Source organism: Hemisphaericaspora subhashii (genome assembly GCF_019202705.1).
Source record: "Hemisphaericaspora subhashii strain CBS 10753 chromosome Unknown scaffold62, whole genome shotgun sequence".
NCBI lineage: Eukaryota > Fungi > Ascomycota > Pichiomycetes > Serinales > Debaryomycetaceae > Hemisphaericaspora > Hemisphaericaspora subhashii.
The window spans coordinates 19,394-37,572 of record NW_026057227.1 but is presented as its reverse complement, the minus strand read 5'-3'; the positions used below and the strand labels follow the sequence as shown (position 1 = coordinate 37,572).

At 36.7% G+C, this 18,179-nt stretch overlaps 7 protein-coding genes across 7 annotated transcripts; 3 read left to right on the top strand and 4 right to left on the bottom strand. All coding sequences in view use genetic code 12, as the record gives it.

Annotated features, from left to right (window-relative positions):
* Nucleotides 1-733: 733 nt before the first annotated feature.
* Nucleotides 734-1,150, bottom strand: J8A68_001676 (uncharacterized protein; the record flags this gene model as incomplete). The annotated part of the gene is made up of 2 exons (XM_049405353.1): nt 734-759; nt 931-1,150. The coding sequence occupies 2 exons, from the start codon at nt 1,148-1,150 to the stop codon at nt 734-736; spliced, it is 246 nt and encodes an 81-aa protein (XP_049265026.1).
* A 3,011-nt stretch (nt 1,151-4,161) lies between these two features.
* On the top strand, nt 4,162-4,497 carry J8A68_001675 (uncharacterized protein; the record flags this gene model as incomplete). The annotated part of the gene is made up of 1 exon (XM_049405352.1): nt 4,162-4,497. One exon carries the CDS (start codon nt 4,162-4,164, stop codon nt 4,495-4,497), a length of 336 nt encoding a protein of 111 aa, XP_049265025.1.
* Nucleotides 4,498-4,956: 459 nt separating this feature from the next.
* On the bottom strand, nt 4,957-7,434 carry J8A68_001674 (YIC1; the record flags this gene model as incomplete). The annotated part of the gene is made up of 1 exon (XM_049405351.1): nt 4,957-7,434. One exon carries the CDS (start codon nt 7,432-7,434, stop codon nt 4,957-4,959), a length of 2,478 nt encoding a protein of 825 aa, XP_049265024.1.
* Nucleotides 7,435-8,825: 1,391 nt separating this feature from the next.
* Nucleotides 8,826-10,544, top strand: J8A68_001673 (uncharacterized protein; the record flags this gene model as incomplete). Its single annotated transcript, XM_049405350.1, has 1 exon — nt 8,826-10,544. One exon carries the CDS (start codon nt 8,826-8,828, stop codon nt 10,542-10,544), a length of 1,719 nt encoding a protein of 572 aa, XP_049265023.1.
* Nucleotides 10,545-10,745: 201 nt separating this feature from the next.
* On the bottom strand, nt 10,746-12,083 carry J8A68_001672 (uncharacterized protein; the record flags this gene model as incomplete). The annotated part of the gene is made up of 1 exon (XM_049405349.1): nt 10,746-12,083. One exon carries the CDS (start codon nt 12,081-12,083, stop codon nt 10,746-10,748), a length of 1,338 nt encoding a protein of 445 aa, XP_049265022.1.
* Nucleotides 12,084-13,198: 1,115 nt separating this feature from the next.
* GAP6 (Gap6p) lies at nt 13,199-14,935 on the bottom strand (the record flags this gene model as incomplete). The annotated part of the gene is made up of 1 exon (XM_049405348.1): nt 13,199-14,935. One exon carries the CDS (start codon nt 14,933-14,935, stop codon nt 13,199-13,201), a length of 1,737 nt encoding a protein of 578 aa, XP_049265021.1.
* A 1,418-nt stretch (nt 14,936-16,353) lies between these two features.
* Nucleotides 16,354-17,967, top strand: J8A68_001670 (uncharacterized protein; the record flags this gene model as incomplete). The annotated part of the gene is made up of 1 exon (XM_049405347.1): nt 16,354-17,967. One exon carries the CDS (start codon nt 16,354-16,356, stop codon nt 17,965-17,967), a length of 1,614 nt encoding a protein of 537 aa, XP_049265020.1.
* Between the last annotated feature and the right edge of the window lie 212 nt (nt 17,968-18,179).

Sequence of the window (18,179 nt, the reverse complement as noted above, 5' to 3'; positions counted from 1 at the left end):
AATATTCTCGTAAATATAATAACAAAACCTTCGCCATCAGATTCAATGCACCTATAGTTGGGCATGCTACTCACCCAAGACTTTTCTTTTATTCTTGTAGTAGAGTTACGTCGTAAGTAAAACAAAATCGTCATTTTCTTCGTGCTAGGATTTTTTTCTTATATCTATCATAGTAGGACCCTTTCCCTCTATTCCTAATTACAAATTCAAGTGGCAGTGATGTGCATAGAGTTCATCACCGAAGACTGATTCAGTACATTGACCATCTCTAGGTTTCATATTAGTTTTTAGTCCACGCATATCGCTAACGCCCCACTTCCTTTGTTTTCCAACAAGCGAAAACTTCTGTATAGTGCCAAGAATCTAGTCGCGGTCATACTTGCCACAATTAACCTCTCTGTTACAATACAGGCTCTTGTATAAAAAAAATTTCCTCGAAAACTTAAAAGATATGTGCTACATCATTCGAATTAGTTACTTTAACTCCAGGGGCTAAAATGAAAGCCTCCTCTCGATCATGTGGCTTATACCGGCTCATCTATTTTAGAAGGAGGCTCATCCAAATAAGTTAACACAAAATTGAGTGGGAGACAAAGCCGTTTAAAGATAAAAAAAAGCTTCTCTACCGGACTATTTGAACGGGAAGTACAGAAAAATAAGTCGTGCATGCTACAACCGTTCGCTCTACAAACTCTGTAGTAGTTAATAAATTGATTAATTATTATTGATTAAACTAAAGACGTAGGGTCAATAATTTGACTATCCCCGACCAAAAAAATAACACTAAAATATACTCTAATTATACCATCTTTTAAGTCTCACTGACATTTTAATTGGTCAGCCACAAACTGCGACAAACATCTAAAAGAAGTAAATTTCATTGGAAAATAGTACCATATGGAGATTACAAAAGCAAACAAAGACACATACCAGCTAAACATGCCAATAAACAATCCTCGTCATCAGACGTGGCTGGTTGTTGGACATAAACGGGTTGTGGTGCGTATGGTTGGTAGTACCCTTGGGGATGTGGACAACCGTATCCCCTATCATATGCCGGTTGTGCCTGTGGAGGATAGTGTATATTAATTGTTTGAGACCAATTAACTGGTTCACTTGTTGGCGGTGGTTCATTTACTATTCTTGTCATTTTAACATTGATTTAAATTTAATGCTAAATGGAGCAAATACGCTTATCAATTTAATAAGTTGTTATGAGCTGAGGATGTAGTGGGAGTCATTCTATATAAAAGAATTCATTAGATTCAGATCCAACGGCGGACCCTGTATGGGCGTATCAACTGTAGATCTGCAAAAAAAATAAAGTATAAAAAACTATGATGCGAATGGGCTAAGCATTTCTGGACTTTCTGAAAAAGGTGGGGAACAATGTATTATCCCAAAATACAATGTATTCTCAAATCATTGAGAAATTTTGCAAACTAGCAGGTCGTCGTGATTTGGAAACCACATTATAACCACCATATATTGTCATATGGACACTATGAGAGTCGTGTCTCATTACTTAGATTGTTTTCAAAAACTATAGAGAAATGCTTAAGGCAAGCTATTGGACAAATTGCACAGAGGATATGAAAACAAATGAACAAGATCTTTACGAGTGTAGGGTGCAGCATCCATTGAAATTTGGTGGAAGGGGTTTGTTAACCCAAAACGGCGCAGAGAAGATGGGTGATGCCTTCGCCATATGTTTTAGAAAGCTCAGAAAGAAATGAGGTTCAGCCGTTCTGCATCATCCATTTTCGTATTTTTTTTTTGCAGGTTTTGATACTCTTCTATAGGTTCTGCCTTTGGGTCTAACTCTAACAAATTCATATAAATTATACAATTTAGAGAAATGACTCCCACCACATCCTCATTTCAATAAAATTTAATTAGCCTGATTTTTCCTTCTAGCTTTAAATTCAAATCAACGATTCAATGCCTAACGACTACCAAGCACCGGCCGCAGCGGTTAATTGGTCTCAAACAATTAATATCGGATATCCCTCACAGCCTCAACCGGCATACGAAAGACAAGCAGCGCCTATATATCATCCTACTTCACCAGTATACTACCCACCACCACAACCAGAACCTTCCTTCTATGTCCAACAAACAGTTGCGCAAAGTAGCTCCAGTTGTTGTTGATGTATGTGATATTTCAAGGTTGGTGTGAGTTTTTTGCTCTCTCTTTAGTTATACTGCAAATCATCTAATCATAGACCATATAGCTTTAGTCAGTATTAATAATAAATAATTGATTTAAAAGATGACGAAGCTTGTAGAGAGGACGATTGTAATATGCAATTTATTTATCGTTTTATGTTGCGATTCGGATTGATTTTCGTACTGGTAACCTAATTAAGTAAATGTTTAACATTGACGTGTTCTACGACAGCTTCAGCAATGCAATTACAAAGTTCATCTCTTCTCAAGGATTTCGCCTGTCCCATGACTATATTTAACTCCGTATTGCAGCAATTGCACACCATGACGTAGTTTGGTTGATTGGGATTTTTAATTGCAACCCCAGACTCGCCTAGTTGCAAAACAAATACAAGCAAATTCACCGCTCTTGTCTGGACCAGGAATCTAGAAATGTCAGATGTTATGTCTACACCCCTTATTACACTCATAGATAGGACTCTCGTGGTGACATTTACGAAATTACGGTAAACTTAGCAAGGATGTGCACTCATGCACTTGTTCAAACCATTCCCCAGAAGGAGAATTTCTAGGCTCTCTTTATGTTATCGAAAGATTGTGTTGTAATGCTTCCTGTGCATTTCTCGTCTTTGCCAAACTTCTTATAATTTTAATCACTTTATTTAGATTTTGTTATTTCAAATTAATACCAGATCACCATGTTTGCTCTCATTGGAAGCTATTCCATTAACAGCATATACATGCTAACCCTAGTGCTCCAACGGAATGTTAAATCAAATTCATAGTACGAGAGACGCTTAAGAGGACTGCTTTTGGAGGTTTCGCTCTTCATGAACCTGGTGAAAATAGTTGACATCTCTATCAATTTTTTCATGCAAAATGAGGTACGAACAAAACGCGTTGTTTTGCACCCGAGATGCGTTTTCGAGAATTCTGTGATGCCACTCATTTATTCTCTATTCAACCGACTATATATCACGTAGTGTTCATTATGGAAGAGTTGTACTTTGTTTGCCTAGGATGTATTTCTTGTTTTCAATCAATTATAATGCGGGATCCGATTTCTTGTTTGCTTCTATGACGGCAATAAAAGCCGTTAATCTGCACCTTATCTGGTTCTGAAGCTCCACCGACAGACGTACAACATCTACTGAAAGAAGAATGATCATAACGATGATAGTTTACTTCGCAAATATGAAAACATTCTGGGAACCATCCGTATAGCGTTGTTTTCATACAAGTACATAATACATTTCCCCTGGTTCAAATTCACCTCAACGTTGGCTATGCTCTCTAATTCTGAATGAGACAGGATCTAGTAGCGGCTGCTACTTTGCAGTCCTATCTCTGATCGGTTATATAACGTGTCTTAAGGAGTCTCAAAATGTAGGAACATTGCCCACGTCAGTGTCAATAGTCTATAGGGTTTATAGTTGGTTTATTCTCTCTTTGGAACCAGCCATGTTTCCGATTGTTCCTTTCAATCCGAATGCACGTCGTGCAAGGCTGATTTATACCTTCATCTATTTGCCATGATTCAGTATCTGATGTGGGGAACTCAATTACATTTCTATTTTGTTGTTTGCTCTAAATATATTGTTGACCAAACTCACATGACAAATTGTAGAGTAGATTCCATACTTGCAACGAAGGTGAAATGAGATCTGGTTCTTTTTAAAACTTAGTAGACATAGCCCCAGCCTATAAATAGAATCATTCATTAGATCGCTAATTGCACGGCTTACAATATGACGAGGCTTAGTTTTCTAAATTGCATCATCATTTTCCGTAATTGTTTTGCAGATTTCGATACGCTTTTACAGGTTACGGCTTTTTGATTTCTAAATTTTAATTTAAATTAAAATCGAATTCAATTTTACCAGAAAAAAAAACTCTCACCCCATCATTATCATTAATCATAACAACTTATCTTAGTATTATTACAATTCAATAAGTAATTACAATTGCTATTATACTTAAATCATTAATCGAATGTCAAAAGAAGAATATCAACCACCAACTGGAGCACCACCTAGTTGGTCTCAAGGTAATAACACTGGATATTCCCCACAGGCTCAGCCCGTATACAACCAGCAAACACAAGATAGGGGATATGGAGGATATCCGCAACAGGGATATCCACCACCTCCACCACAAGGTTACTACCAACAACCTGGATATGGTGCTCCGCCTCCACAAGGATACTATCAAGCACAACCACAACAGCCAATGTATGTCCAACAACAATCGTCATCTAATAATGAAGGTTGTTTAATGGCCTGTTTAGCTGCCTTGTGTATTTGTTGTACTTTGGATATGCTCTTCTAATCTCCATAACTTACTATTTTGCATTGCAGAAGTTGCTTCATTTAGCTGTTTGTTTCTGGCTATTTTTAGAAAATCCCTTAATGTTTTTTTTGGTGTAAGACGGTCTTCACTAAGTAGCTATACTAGAATTTGTTGACAGGGTGGCTCCATGTCTGTTTTTTTTGAGTATATAAACCTGATGAATTGATGGTTGTAGAGGAAGTCAAGGGTGTTGTCAGTGAGACTCAATAGATTGTATAGAGGATATTTTAGTGTCATTTTTTTTCTTTCCTTGGGGTGTATGGGGAATCGTCTAATCATAGACCCTATATCTTTAATTTTGTATTAATAAAATAATTGGTGAATATATTAAGACTATAAAGTATGTAGAAGAAGGGCGATTGCAAAAATGTGATTTACATGTAATATTTATTTATTGATTTATATTTATATTTCTATGTAAATTTACTTCCGAACGTACTAGTTGAATAATGATTTAATAATGACGTGGTCTCCGACAACTTCGACAATGCAGTTACCAAGCTCATCTCTTCCCAGGCATTTAGCTTGTCCGTTGACGACACCCAAATCCTTATCACTGCTATCTAACAACTTAACATAATAAGGCTTATTGAAATTACCGTCGATTTTAATTTCAATCTCATGTTCACTAATTTTGGTTGCAAAAACAGTACAAGCAAATTCACCATTTTTGTTTGGATCAGGAATCTGAGTCATAGTACCAACGTCAGAAATATCGTAGATGTTAAGCATAAACTCTTTATTCCACTCATAGACTGGACTCTTGTGGTTGGAAAATGGACCTGCAGTGACTATTATGGAATTAGGTTTAACCAATAACGGTAACGATTTGTAATCATGTACTTCTTCAAACCATTCACCAGAGGGAGAATTTCTAACTTGACCATCTAAGAATCCATACCAATCTCCCTTGGGGACATAGTAGCTAACATTCCCATCATCACCAGTAAATACAGGAGCAACTAACAAGGAATCACCGAGGAAATATTGAGTATCGGCAACTACTGCATTTGGATCATTTGGATATTCCAATAATGGAGCTCTCATCACAGGAACCCCAGTCTTGTGTGCATCAATTGCGAATTTATACAAATATGGCATCAACGAAATCTTCAATTTGGTAAATTTACGCAACACCACGCTGGCCTCGTCATCAAAATTCCATGGAACTCTATAAGAGTCACTTCCATGAAGTCTGGAATGAGAACTTAACAAACCAAAAGCACACCATCTTTTATAAACTGCAGGATCTGGATCACCTTCAAACCCACCAATATCATGCGACCAAAAACCAAATCCACTAAGACAAAGACTAAGACCACCACGAAGAGATTCTGCCATTGCTTCAAAACTTGATTCACAATCACCACCCCAATGAACTGGATACTGTTGGCCACCAACAGTAGCACTTCTGGCGAAAAGGCATGCTTGGTTTTTACCTAGCTTCCTTTCAAGAACTTCAAAAACAACTTTATTATAAAGTAAAGTATAGTAATTGTGCATACCTACTGGATCAGCACCATTGTGATAACGGACATCTTTGCATGGAATACGTTCACCAAAATCAGTCTTGAAGCTATCAACCCCCAAGTCAATCAAACGTTCAAGCTTCTCTTGATACCATTTACATGCATCGGGATTTGTAAAGTCAACAATACCCATACCAGCTTGCCACAAATCTGTTTGATAAGCGGCACCATCATTAATTTCTGGAACGTATCTAATCAAGTAGCCTTTCTCGTCGGCTTCAGCGAATAACTTCGATTCTTGAGCAATATATGAATTAATCCAAACACATACCTTGACATCAAATTTCAGCTTTAAATCTGCAATGGATTTCTTAGCATCTGGAAAATACTCTGGATCAAATTCAAAATCACACCATTGGAATCCCTTCATCCAAAAACAATCGAAATGGAAGGTGGTTAATGGGATATCTCTATCTTTCATCCCTTGGATAAAAGAACTAACAGTATCGATATCATAGTTGGTAGTAAATGAGGTTGTTAACCATAATCCAAAAGTCCAAGCTGGTGGAAGAGCAGGCTTTCCAGTGAGTTCAGTATACCTCGACAATACGGTTTTTGGGTCAGGACCATGGATAATGTAGAACCTGATTCCTTCTCCTTGGACGGTGATGTTAACACGTGTAGTTCTTTCAGATTGAAGCTCAAATACAACATTAGAAGAACTGTCAACAAATACTCCATACCCACGGTTGGAGAGATAGAATGGAATTGATTTGTAAGTCCATTCAGAAGAAGTACCACCGTCTTCATTCCAGGTTTCAACTCTTTGACCATTCTTGACAAAAGGACCAAATCTTTCTCCTAGACCAAATAATTTCTCACCTACCGAAACATGAAGTTGGGCAGTCATATAGTTGGTTGCTTTATCTGCAGTTGCTCCAGGCTTATCGAATCTACTATCTCTAACTGATCCAATTGATTTATACCCTAATTTTGTTAACAGCTTTTCGTCTCTACCCTTAAATTCAATAGTATAAGGTTTTGCTGATACTACAGCCCTAAATTCGTCACCAGAATGTAATGTTTGGAAGTCTTCTGTGTCTTCAGAGACAACTTTAGCCTTGAAGTCCTTATCTTCAAACTTTGTGAAACTAGGGACCTTACTTTTCTTATAAGTAGATACATGATGATATGACTCGATGCCAATAATACCTTCTCTAGGGGAACTAATATTGGTAGATATAGTTGGACAGTTTAAAGTATCACCTCTCGAGTTAATTCTTCTGGTTGCAGCAACAGAATAAATTTCATCGTTAGCAGCACATTTGGTTTGTGATTTAAGGCCCTCTAAAGCCCAATTGATTCCAACACCATTTTTCAATTCCCACATACCACGTGAGAATCTGGTATCTGAATCAACATGACGATCAATTGAATAATGTTCCATTTTGCTTGGGAAATAGGTTGTAAATTAATGTAGAAGACTGATAAAAAAGTTACCCTGTGTTTTCAAAGATATTTGCAACGTTTTATAAATCGTTCTTGATAAGATGCTACTAATAGACAGTGTCATGTTAGTCAACTCGAAATTAACAATAGATTTGTTCACATCTGTAAGTGTTCCGTTTCTGAAAATCTTTCCGCTTGGAACTCCAAACTCAAAGATTATTGATGCGGGGCGTTGACTATGAAAAAATCTGGGGAAACGCGGTTGAGTGCTGGGCTGCAGTGGGTGCTCGCAAAGTTTATTCACAGTTGGAGGAAACTAATTATTGCGAATTACAATGCATGAAATGAATCATTGCGAGAAGAATAGATCGTCAGTTAATGTCTTCAAGGATTTCGCAAAAATTAGAATTCGCAAAAATTAAAATTCGCAAAGATTAGAATTCTCAAAGATTAGAATTCGCAAAAATTAGAATTCGCAAAGATTTGTGCCAACTTAATCTTTGCNATAGATCGTCAGTTAATGTCTTCAAGGATTTCGCAAAAATTAGAATTCGCAAAAATTAAAATTCGCAAAGATTAGAATTCTCAAAGATTAGAATTCACAAAAATTAGAATTCGCAAAAATTAGAATTCGCAAAGATTTGTGCCAACTTAATCTTTGCGAAGTAAATTATTCCGAAACTAAGGTTTCACTAGCAGCATTCTAAAATCTCGCAAAAATTTTTGACAGTTCGGAAAAATTTTGCAACCCATCCTCGGAAAGATTTCGCAAAAATTTCAACCAGTTCGCAACAATCAACAAGGTGACTTCGCAAAGATTATTATCTATGTCAAATGGTGTTTAGATCTGTTCAATTGTGTCGTGGATCTCTTCGCGAAGTTCGTTCCTTGAAGTTTCGTGGGGTTCGTGGGGTTATTGTAGGTTTCGAATTGCTGCAAATAACTGGAGATGTAAATCTTTCCTTGTAACCACCGCCTCCTATTGTTCCCTACTCCAAGCTTTTTTCATCCCCACAATGATATCGTCAAACAAAGATTTGTTGATGGTGGAAGATAAATGCAACTGCGAGCACGTACATGCAAGGGAGTTAATGGGTGGTGACCCCACGGCAGAACCATTTTCTCTCCACAATGAACCACAATAAAAAAAATGGATCCATTACTTTTTTACGATTGCTGACAATTAAACCACCACCGCCGAAAAAAAAATTTAAAATTTAATCATTTAAAAATGATGCTGAAAAGACATGAGCCCTAAATGATTATAAATAGGACATTCATTTCCTTTTCAATCAAGAGCTTGTTACATTTTCATGTTATCTCGATAGCTAATAGTTCTCTTAAGCAAATACCTTTAAGTTGAAACTACAACATTCTACACTATCGATTATGGGTACTGATCTTAAACAACATCTGGTCGCTCATGTCGACGACTTGTCTTCGGAATCGTCTTCTCCTGAAAGACAAAAAGACCTTCTTGCTGAAGCTAAAGGGATAGTGGATGTCTATCAACAGGCCGATCTCGCAACTGAAGCTGAACATGAAATGACTTTGAAAGAAGCATTTAGAGATCATAAACCTGCTATTTTTTGGGCTATTGTTATGGCTGCTACTATTGTTATGGAAGGTTATGATAATATCTTGACTGGTTCATTTTATGCTTATCCTCAATTTCAAAAGACTTTTGGTCAACCTTTTAGTGATGAAAATGGTAAGATTACTTATCAACTTAGTACCAAATGGCAGAGTTCTTTGGGTGCTGCATCATCTGTTGGTAGTATTCTTGGTATTTTCTTCAACGGTTATTTGACTGAAAGATTTGGTCATAGATTGGTTATTAATGTTAGTTTAATATTTATGGGTGCGTTCATCTTTATTGTTTTCTTTGCTAGAAGTATTGAAGTCCTTCTTGTTGGTCAAATCTTATGTGGTATCCCTTGGGGTATTTTTGCTACCATAGGTATTTCTTATGCTTCTGAAATTGCTCCATTGCAGTTGAGAGGTTACCTTACTGCAATTATCAATTTATATTGGGCTACTGGTCAATTTATCGCTGCTGGTGTCCTTCAAGGTATGGTTGGTGTTGACAATAAATGGTCCTACAAGGTTCCTTATGCCTTACAATGGATGTGGGTCGTTCCTTTGTTCGTTTTGACTTATTTGGCACCTGATTCCCCATGGTACTTGATCAGAAAGGGAAAACTTGAACAAGCCGAACATTCTATTAGACGTTTAGGTTCCAAGCGTATTGCTCATAAGGCTAAGGATTCGTTGGCATTAATGATTAGAACTACTCAACTTGAAATCGAACAAGACAGAAAGAATAGAGCAGAGTTAGGTGGGTGGAAAGGTTACATAGAATGTTTCCGTGGTACTAATTTAAGAAGAACCGAAATTATGTGTCTCTCATTTGCTGGGCAAGTGTTATCGGGTTCTTCGTTTGCCTATTCCCCAAGTTATTTCTTTTCTCAAGCTGGTTTAGCCTCGGACCAAGTATATAAATTAAATCTTGGTACTACTGGTATTGCCTTCTCTGGTACTGTCTGTTCTTGGTTTTTATTAAATCGTTTTGGTAGAAGAACTATTTATGTAACTGGTTTTTTCTTCTTGGTGTTGTTCTTATTCCTTATTGGTGTCTTGGCCAAACCAGCTGAAACTAATGGTGCTGTCAAATGGGCTCAAGCTGGACTCACTATGCTTTGGGTTAGTACTTATGCTTTGACTATTGGTCCATTGGCATTTACTATCACGGCTGAGACTTCTGCAACCAGAGTCAGAGCTCAATCAGTTTGTATTGCCAGAAATGCTTATAATTTGGTCTCCTTGATTTCTCAAGTTGTGGAACCATATTTTATGAATCCTGGAGCTGCCAATTTGAAGGGTTTAACTGCATTTGTTTGGTTTGCTACTGCTTTGCCTACATTGATCTGGTCTTATTTCAGATTGCCTGAAACTAAGGATAGAACTTATGAAGAACTTGATATTCTTTTTGAAAAGAGAATCCCAGCAAGAAAGTTTGCTTCATATGTTATTCAAAAGGAGGATCGTCGTGCTACCGCTGCTGAAGTCGCAGAATCCAGAGATGAGAAGGAAACTACTGTTGATTAAAGGTTGTTTTCCTGTTGTTTTTGTTTAGAAGGTTAACCTGTTTGTATCTTTTGAATTCATTTCAATTCATCTTTTCTCGAATTTATTATGTTTTATAGGTTTCAATTCTCGATTACTTTTATATTATTCTATAACTATTGTTTTATAGGTTTCAATTCTCTGTTACTTTTATATTATTCTATAACTATTGTTTTATATAAACTAAATGTCATGTTCAATAGCTTGCTTGGATAGAATCTCTTGGTCTAAGTGTAAGAAGTTCGATGCCAAAAGTATATCGGCTAGTATTACACATCCCGAATTAATGAAGAACCCAACATATAGCATGCCATGTGTTGCAAGCTTCCCTGTGAATACTGGTCCAATACATCTGGCAAATGTCTTTCCGATATTGACTATTCCCATCACTTTAGTTATTTCTTCCCTTGGCATAATTGAAGTTAAGAGTACTTGTCGAGGAACCACATCCATTGATGTAGTAGTGTAGTAAAACAATAGCAAAACTGCCACTGGCATATAATGACTACAAAATGGAACTGCCCCAAAGAAAAATGCAGAAGGTACCTGGGTGATAAGCATGGCCTTTACTGGTCCTAATAATTTAGCAAAAAATGCTGAAGGAACTGAGGAAATTGCATTTACTGAGTTTGTCAAGAAGAACAAGAACCCCATTGCACTTGCCGTAAGTTTGAAGGTTATTTTCAAGTAGTAGACCACCCATGCTGATGGCATGAATCCATATCCGAAAGAGTCGAGCATGAATATAACCAATAATCTTGGAAGGTAATATCTGGATGTGGCCGATAAGAAAGACTTGGTGTTGATTTCTTCATCTTGATGGTGGTTGTTTTCATTGGTCAACAAAGGAGAGTCTTCAGTTGCGTCACTTTCACTTTCTTCGATGAAATTAACAACATAAATTTCACATTTATTGCTCAAAAACATCATCAATACCAACTTGATCAATGAAAATCCTGAATATATAATGAACATGTATCTATAGCAAGTCTCCAACTCATATTTCAAATAATGATTCATATAATCCACCAAAACCCCACAAATCAAGGAACCCAATGCGGCTCCCGCAGTTGCAAACAACCCATGAAAGGCAAAAATCTCCGGCCGATGATTGTGAGGCGTCAAATGTGCAATTGAAGCTTCCTCTACAGATTTGAATGGTCCAGTCTCGTCTCCAGAAGGAGAAATCACTCCCACAATTGCCGCAAATAATAGCACATAAAAATTTGAAAAGGAAGCAAATACAATCCCAGATAAAAACATCATAATAGTCCCTATAACCATAACTACTCTTCGACCAATCTTATCCGCATTCCAGGTTAAGAAATATGAAATTATTGTATCCCCTACCAAGGTCAATGTCATGAATATTCCAATATTTTGCTCGGATATATTGATGGATCGTAGATAAAGAGTCAATACTTGATTAGTGAGGCCATAACTGGCCATACGAAAGAATACTGAACTCCATAGTATTCGAATGTCTGAATTTGATTGTTTAAGTGATTTAAGTAAGTGCATATTGTTTCTATGGTATGCAGTGTATATCACCAATCAAATGATAAATGATGATTAATCTGAAAATTTTGTATGGACCTGTCAAAAACCAAGAAAAAAGAAAATAAACTTTACGATGCAAAAAAGAAATTTTAAAGTTGTTTCATTATTTAACCAGGCAAAATATCAATAGAAAAGGGCCCAATTCAACAAACAATGAAATGTTGCGTTATCTATTATCATGTAAATGATGAAAGAAGCAAAAAAAGAACCCATGGCGGGAGTCGAACCCGCAATCTTTTGATTAGAAGTCAAACGCGTTAACCATTACGCTACACGGGCGATTTGATATTTGTTAATTTGTGTAAATTAATCAAGTGGATTTAATTCTCCGAAAATAATTTTCATTGATCTCTGGATTTTGAAACATATACCCCATTTTTGAATGTTATTTGACAGAAATCGTCAATAATAACGTGTAGTCTTGAATTAGATAGTATCATATAGGAGGCCAGATAATTTCAAAGTGTAAATTGGTGTGGTAAATGTGCACGGAATAGTAACGATGGTATGAAAATCTAAAAGTCCCTACAACCGTTATTATATCTTTCATTGAATTCCTTTCAAGATAGTTCCACTAACCTCTCATGAACAACTCTTGAAGAGTATATTGTCTGTGCATTTCACGGAGACAATCGATAAAAATACAGTGATTTGTGTCGAGCGACTTACTACTAAAATTTTCCAAAAAAGTTGCGAAATTTTATCCAATTTTACTTACACTTTTCCCGACATGGTTTAACTAGACAACAAAAGGCTTCTTGAAGAGTAAACAGACTAGAAACTGACTTCGCACGGGAATTCCAAACCACCTATAGAACTGATATTGTGCAGCAATATTCATGAGATACCGAGTTTCATTATGATGGTTGCAAAAAATGGTTTGGCAACGTTTTTAGTATTTCAAGGACAGCAACGGGTATGCCAAATTCATCGATCAGATTTCAGAGTGATAATTTTTGACATATTAATATATAAGAGAAGCTACAATATCGTCGTCCTTTTTTTGATCATTAATCTCAAATTGTCATTAAACTATAAAACTCATTAAAACAAACATAATAAATAGAGAAAACTTTTTAACACCAGAAAGCGTAGATTCTATAATATAAAGGTTGTCTTCTAAGGTTTTCCTTTTCTTCTTGAATCTCTTGTCTCAATAATTCAATATCGGTTTCTTTCCTTCCTCCATCAACATCGATATCTTTAGCTCTGATAAATAATTTCCAATTTCTGGTCCATAATTTATGTGCAACATAAAAGAAAACAACAATAAAGAATGCAAGATAAGTTTGGAAGAATGCAACAGCACTTGGTTTAGCTCCGATAGGGAATAAAGCTAACCAGAATTGTAAAGCCAAAACGACAATATTTGCAATCAAACCATAGTATGCACCCCAAACACCAGTGTTGGAAAGATATGGCAATTCATCAAGTGAACGTTCTTGAGCCTTCATAGCACATCTGAAACGGATATGAGCAGCATTAATGGAACCCCAAGTGAACAAGGTAGAAAGACCAGAAAGGGCAACTAACCAGGCAAAAACGGTATCGGCGTATTTGGATGCAGAAACAAAGGATAAAAGACCAATGATGGCTGAGGCTGTAATTCCGACAAGAGGACGACCATTACGATCAACATAGGAAAATATGGAAGGAGCAAGGTCCTGTTCAGCTAAAGCTAAAATGGTTCTTGAGAAACCATAGACGGCAGAGTTACCAATAGCAAAAAGAGCGACCAAGACAATGACATTGAAGATGGATGGAAGGACTTTAATTCCACCTTGTCTAATAGCAATGACGAATGGGGAAGCAGACACACCACTACCCCCGATTAATTCTTGGGAACCTGCAGGCACGAGGAAACCAATCAAGGTTAAAGTAAGCATGTAGAAAATAATAATTCTCCAAACAACTTGTTTGATGGCCTTTGGCATAACTTTTCTTGGGTTTCCTTCAGATTCAGCAGAAGTTAAACCAACTAATTCTGTACCGGCAAGGGAATAAGTAGCAGTTAATAAAACAGAAACAACACCCTTGAAACCAGTAGTGAATGGTGGGTGATAGTTTTTGACACCAATATATCCTTGATCACCTCCACCACAAATTAGAATGATAGCCAAGATATTGAATCCGACAATACCTAATAACTTAATAATGGATGCATAGAATTCAGTTTCACCGAAACCTCTGTTACCGCATAAGTTCAAGCCGTAGATAACAACATAAAATATAGCAATCCAAACAGCAGTATTAACACTTGATTGCCAGTAGTTGATAGTCATTGCACAAGCAACCAATTCCAATGGCAAGACAATAACCCAGAATAAGGCATAGTTCCAACCCATAGCAAAACCCCAACTTGGGTCTATAAATTTAATAGAATATGTAGCAAAAGACCCTGAAACAGGATAAGCAGCTGATAATTCAGCTAATGATTGCATTGTACAATATAAGAAGGACGATACGATAGCCCAAGCAATTAACACAGCAGCAGGACCATTTCTTAAGGCTAAACCAGAAGCCACTAACAAACCAGAACCGACACAACCACCAAGGGCGATCATTTGTAATTGTCTCTTTTTAAGTGTTTGTTTCAACGCTGGAGCAGGTTTTCGTGTTCCATCGCTTTCCAAATCTGTGGTTATTTCTTGTTCTACTGGCTTTTTGAATGAGTCTTTAAAATTTGTCCAGGCATTAGGTTGAGTGGATGACGACGTTTCATAGGCAACTTCTGAAAATTCAGTGCTCTTATCTAATGATGAAGTATTTGGTGATTCCATAGAGTCACCTTTATAATTATTTGATTTTTCCATCCTTACGTAAAGTTGAATTGAAGAATTTTAAAAAGGTATGACTCTTATCATTTTTAATATAAGGATTCTCTTGAATTTATATATGGTCATTGAAATGAAAATCTTTGACTAATCTTTCTTTTTAGAAAAGTTTCAATTTTCCGATACAGGTCATTTTTTGCGGCAATTGCAACCTGCAAAAGCAATTAAAAAAATATGGAAAACGCCACATAAGACGGCTTATATACCGGATTTATATCCAAACAGGAAAAATCCGCTGGCCGGTTGCAGACCCCAAAGTCAATCAGTAGATACCGGTGTGTCACAAAGATACAGCCTTGTATGGTTTGCCAGAGATAGAAGTTAAAACAGCTGATAAACCCTTAATGTAATTACAAACCCAAATCAGTAACAAAGACAGAGAGATACAATCAACAATAAGTAATCAAGTTTGACAGGAATTGTTGCCTGAGGAGTTTTCTTTCGATCTTAAATGGTAAGGGATGCCTTATATTTTGATGAAATGGATGTTTATTCCCCCTTCTTATTATCCTTATTCTTCTACTCGCACGAGAACCATTGAATCAAATTGTACATTCAGTTAAATGACTCACTTCTAAATCTAAATGAGTCTCACCTCTCCACCGAAAAAGTTAAAATGGTTAGTCACAGCGAATACTATACCCATAAAAGCACAGCCGATAGCCAATAAGCCATCTTCGATATAGGGCAATTACGAGTATGACTATTGTAATTTCTCCGGAATCGCTAATTATCCGGCCCTTACTTTTTCAAAAAAAGAAATTTGGGTTCTTTTCAGGGGTGTTGGTGGACCGATGTCAAAAGAAACCGGTAGGACAAAAACCATGCCACAAAAGCGCAAAATCTTGCAACTACAAAAAAAGAAATGCCCAAACAGAAAAGAAACTGCAAACCGGAAAAACGGATCCATTAGTCTATTGTTATTTTACGACGTGGCTCATAATTGGAAACTTCCGATGGTCTGTTAAAATGAAATTTCAGTCATATGAGGAATTGAAGGGAAATGGTCATATAACTATGGGGAACTTGGAATTCTTTAATCTATCGGAAATTCGATTAATTTGATACGTCATCGAAGAATCTGAAAAAATTGAAAAATAAACAATAAAAAATAAATTCAGATGAAAATCCAGGAAACAGAAAATTCTTTAAAACAATGGTTGATCTCTTCAATTTATGGAGTATCTCGTCAAACAATCATCAATTTCCCTTTATGGATAACAATTGAACAATCGATATTATACCCAAGAATTGTTCTTTAAACAATTGAAGCGCAAATCGAGTAACATACAGCAACTTTAAGATTTTCAATAAGATTGTATTTTTAAAGGAGCTGATCCCCCCACACTGGTTTTTACTTAAAACATGAATTAAGCAAATCAATCAATCGACTCAAAATGACAGAAGACAACTCCGCATCTCAATTCCAATTCGTTAAAACTGATGATCCTGGAATTATCAAGGAACTCTATACCCTTTGCGGAAGTGAATGGAGTGGACAGTTAACACCTGAACAATTTGGTGAGATCATGCAACAAGACCACCTCGAATATGTTGATAAGAATAAGGATAAGCTTTTGACATTTGTCATTCAAGATACTTCGAAAAACAACAAAGTTGTAGCATGCGCTTGTGTTAGAATTGTTGACGGGTTTTATAAACCTGGAGATAAATCTCCTACCATATCTTCAGTTCCCGATCCAAACTTGTTTGGAGTTAAAAATGTGACTGTTTTATTGATTGCATATGTATTTACTCATAAGGATTATAGAAAAAATGGGTTGGCTCAAAAGTGTGTTTCTGGAGCAATCGAACACACTGAAAATCTGATTATTCAACAAGCAATCACAAGAAGCGACGAAACAAAGCCTGATAACTTCAAGAGATTGGTACTTGACGACAATGGGGACGTTGATACGAGTTTGGCCAATGATTATTTAAGTAAGGAATACTTCTGGATGTTATATTCAGGGGTTCAAACTTATTATGAGAGATTTGGATTCAAAGCTTATCCTTTAGATTTTTATGAGTTGCCATTGACTAATCCATTGTCCGAGGGACAAGAAGCAATTGTCAAACAATTGATTCAGAATGAACAGCATGCTTCAGCCAAATCCCTTGGTAAAGAATTGAAGCTTATTCGGGGCGACAACGAGGCAGATCAAGAACTTATTAAGTTCATGTTGCAAACCCGAGAATTGGAGATGGTAACAGAACTAAACAAATTGAATTATCATCTGGAATTAGAAACCCCACATAAATCAGCCACATCGCTTACAAACCTAACTGATCTCCTAGTTCTTTCGAAGAGTACCTCAGCAACACCACTTTCCTGTGCATTAGAAGAAAATTCTCCAAACACGCCACCTGCTGCCCACACGCAGTCCATTTCAAAATTAGCACTCAAACCCTCGTATGATACGTTCAGGTGGAATGTTTTGTTAGAACAATACTCGGCTAAGAAGCTTCATGCCGATATTCCGCTGGTAATCGAATACACAAATATTCAAGGAGCAATCCTTACTAATCATCATCAATCAAAATCATACTACATCTTGTGGAATACACTCATGCAAAGAGATTTATACATCTTATCCATGGGTGAAATAGAATTTGAAAATCTCAACAATCCAACTATGGGATCGTCATTGGGTGGTATTGTGAATGAATTGGATGGATATAATTTCCAGGATTTGGATATTTTGATCAGTTTAGCAGTTTATGTGGCCAAGATGAGATCGGTTTTAAATGTATACGTCTCAGTGAATGATTTACCTGAAAACGTACCCAAGACAGTGATGTACGACTTCTTCATGAAGTATTATCCAAACGCGTCATCATTCTCGAATGAGAATGACAAGAATAGCGAGAACAGTGATAACATAAAAGTGAAACTTGTGACAGACGCGATTACAGAAATGAATTTCTTACCAATGTTAAAGCTCTTTGGGAACAACAACTCAAATTTTGATTTGGACTGGATCGATAGTGGGATGTTATCTTGGGGTTAGAAAGAGGCTACGGTCAAACTATCAGTGGCGTATTGTTTCACCGTCACCTGACCCCCGCTGGTGGACGTAACACAAAAAAAAGATCTCCATTGTTTCAAATTTCCCGCTGTAGGGAAAATGAGATGCCGTAGTGATTTTTTTTTCTCGTTCCGTAAGGCATTCCAATTCTGTTTAAGATTTTTTTTTTTTTGGGACTTTTAGATCTCTTTACG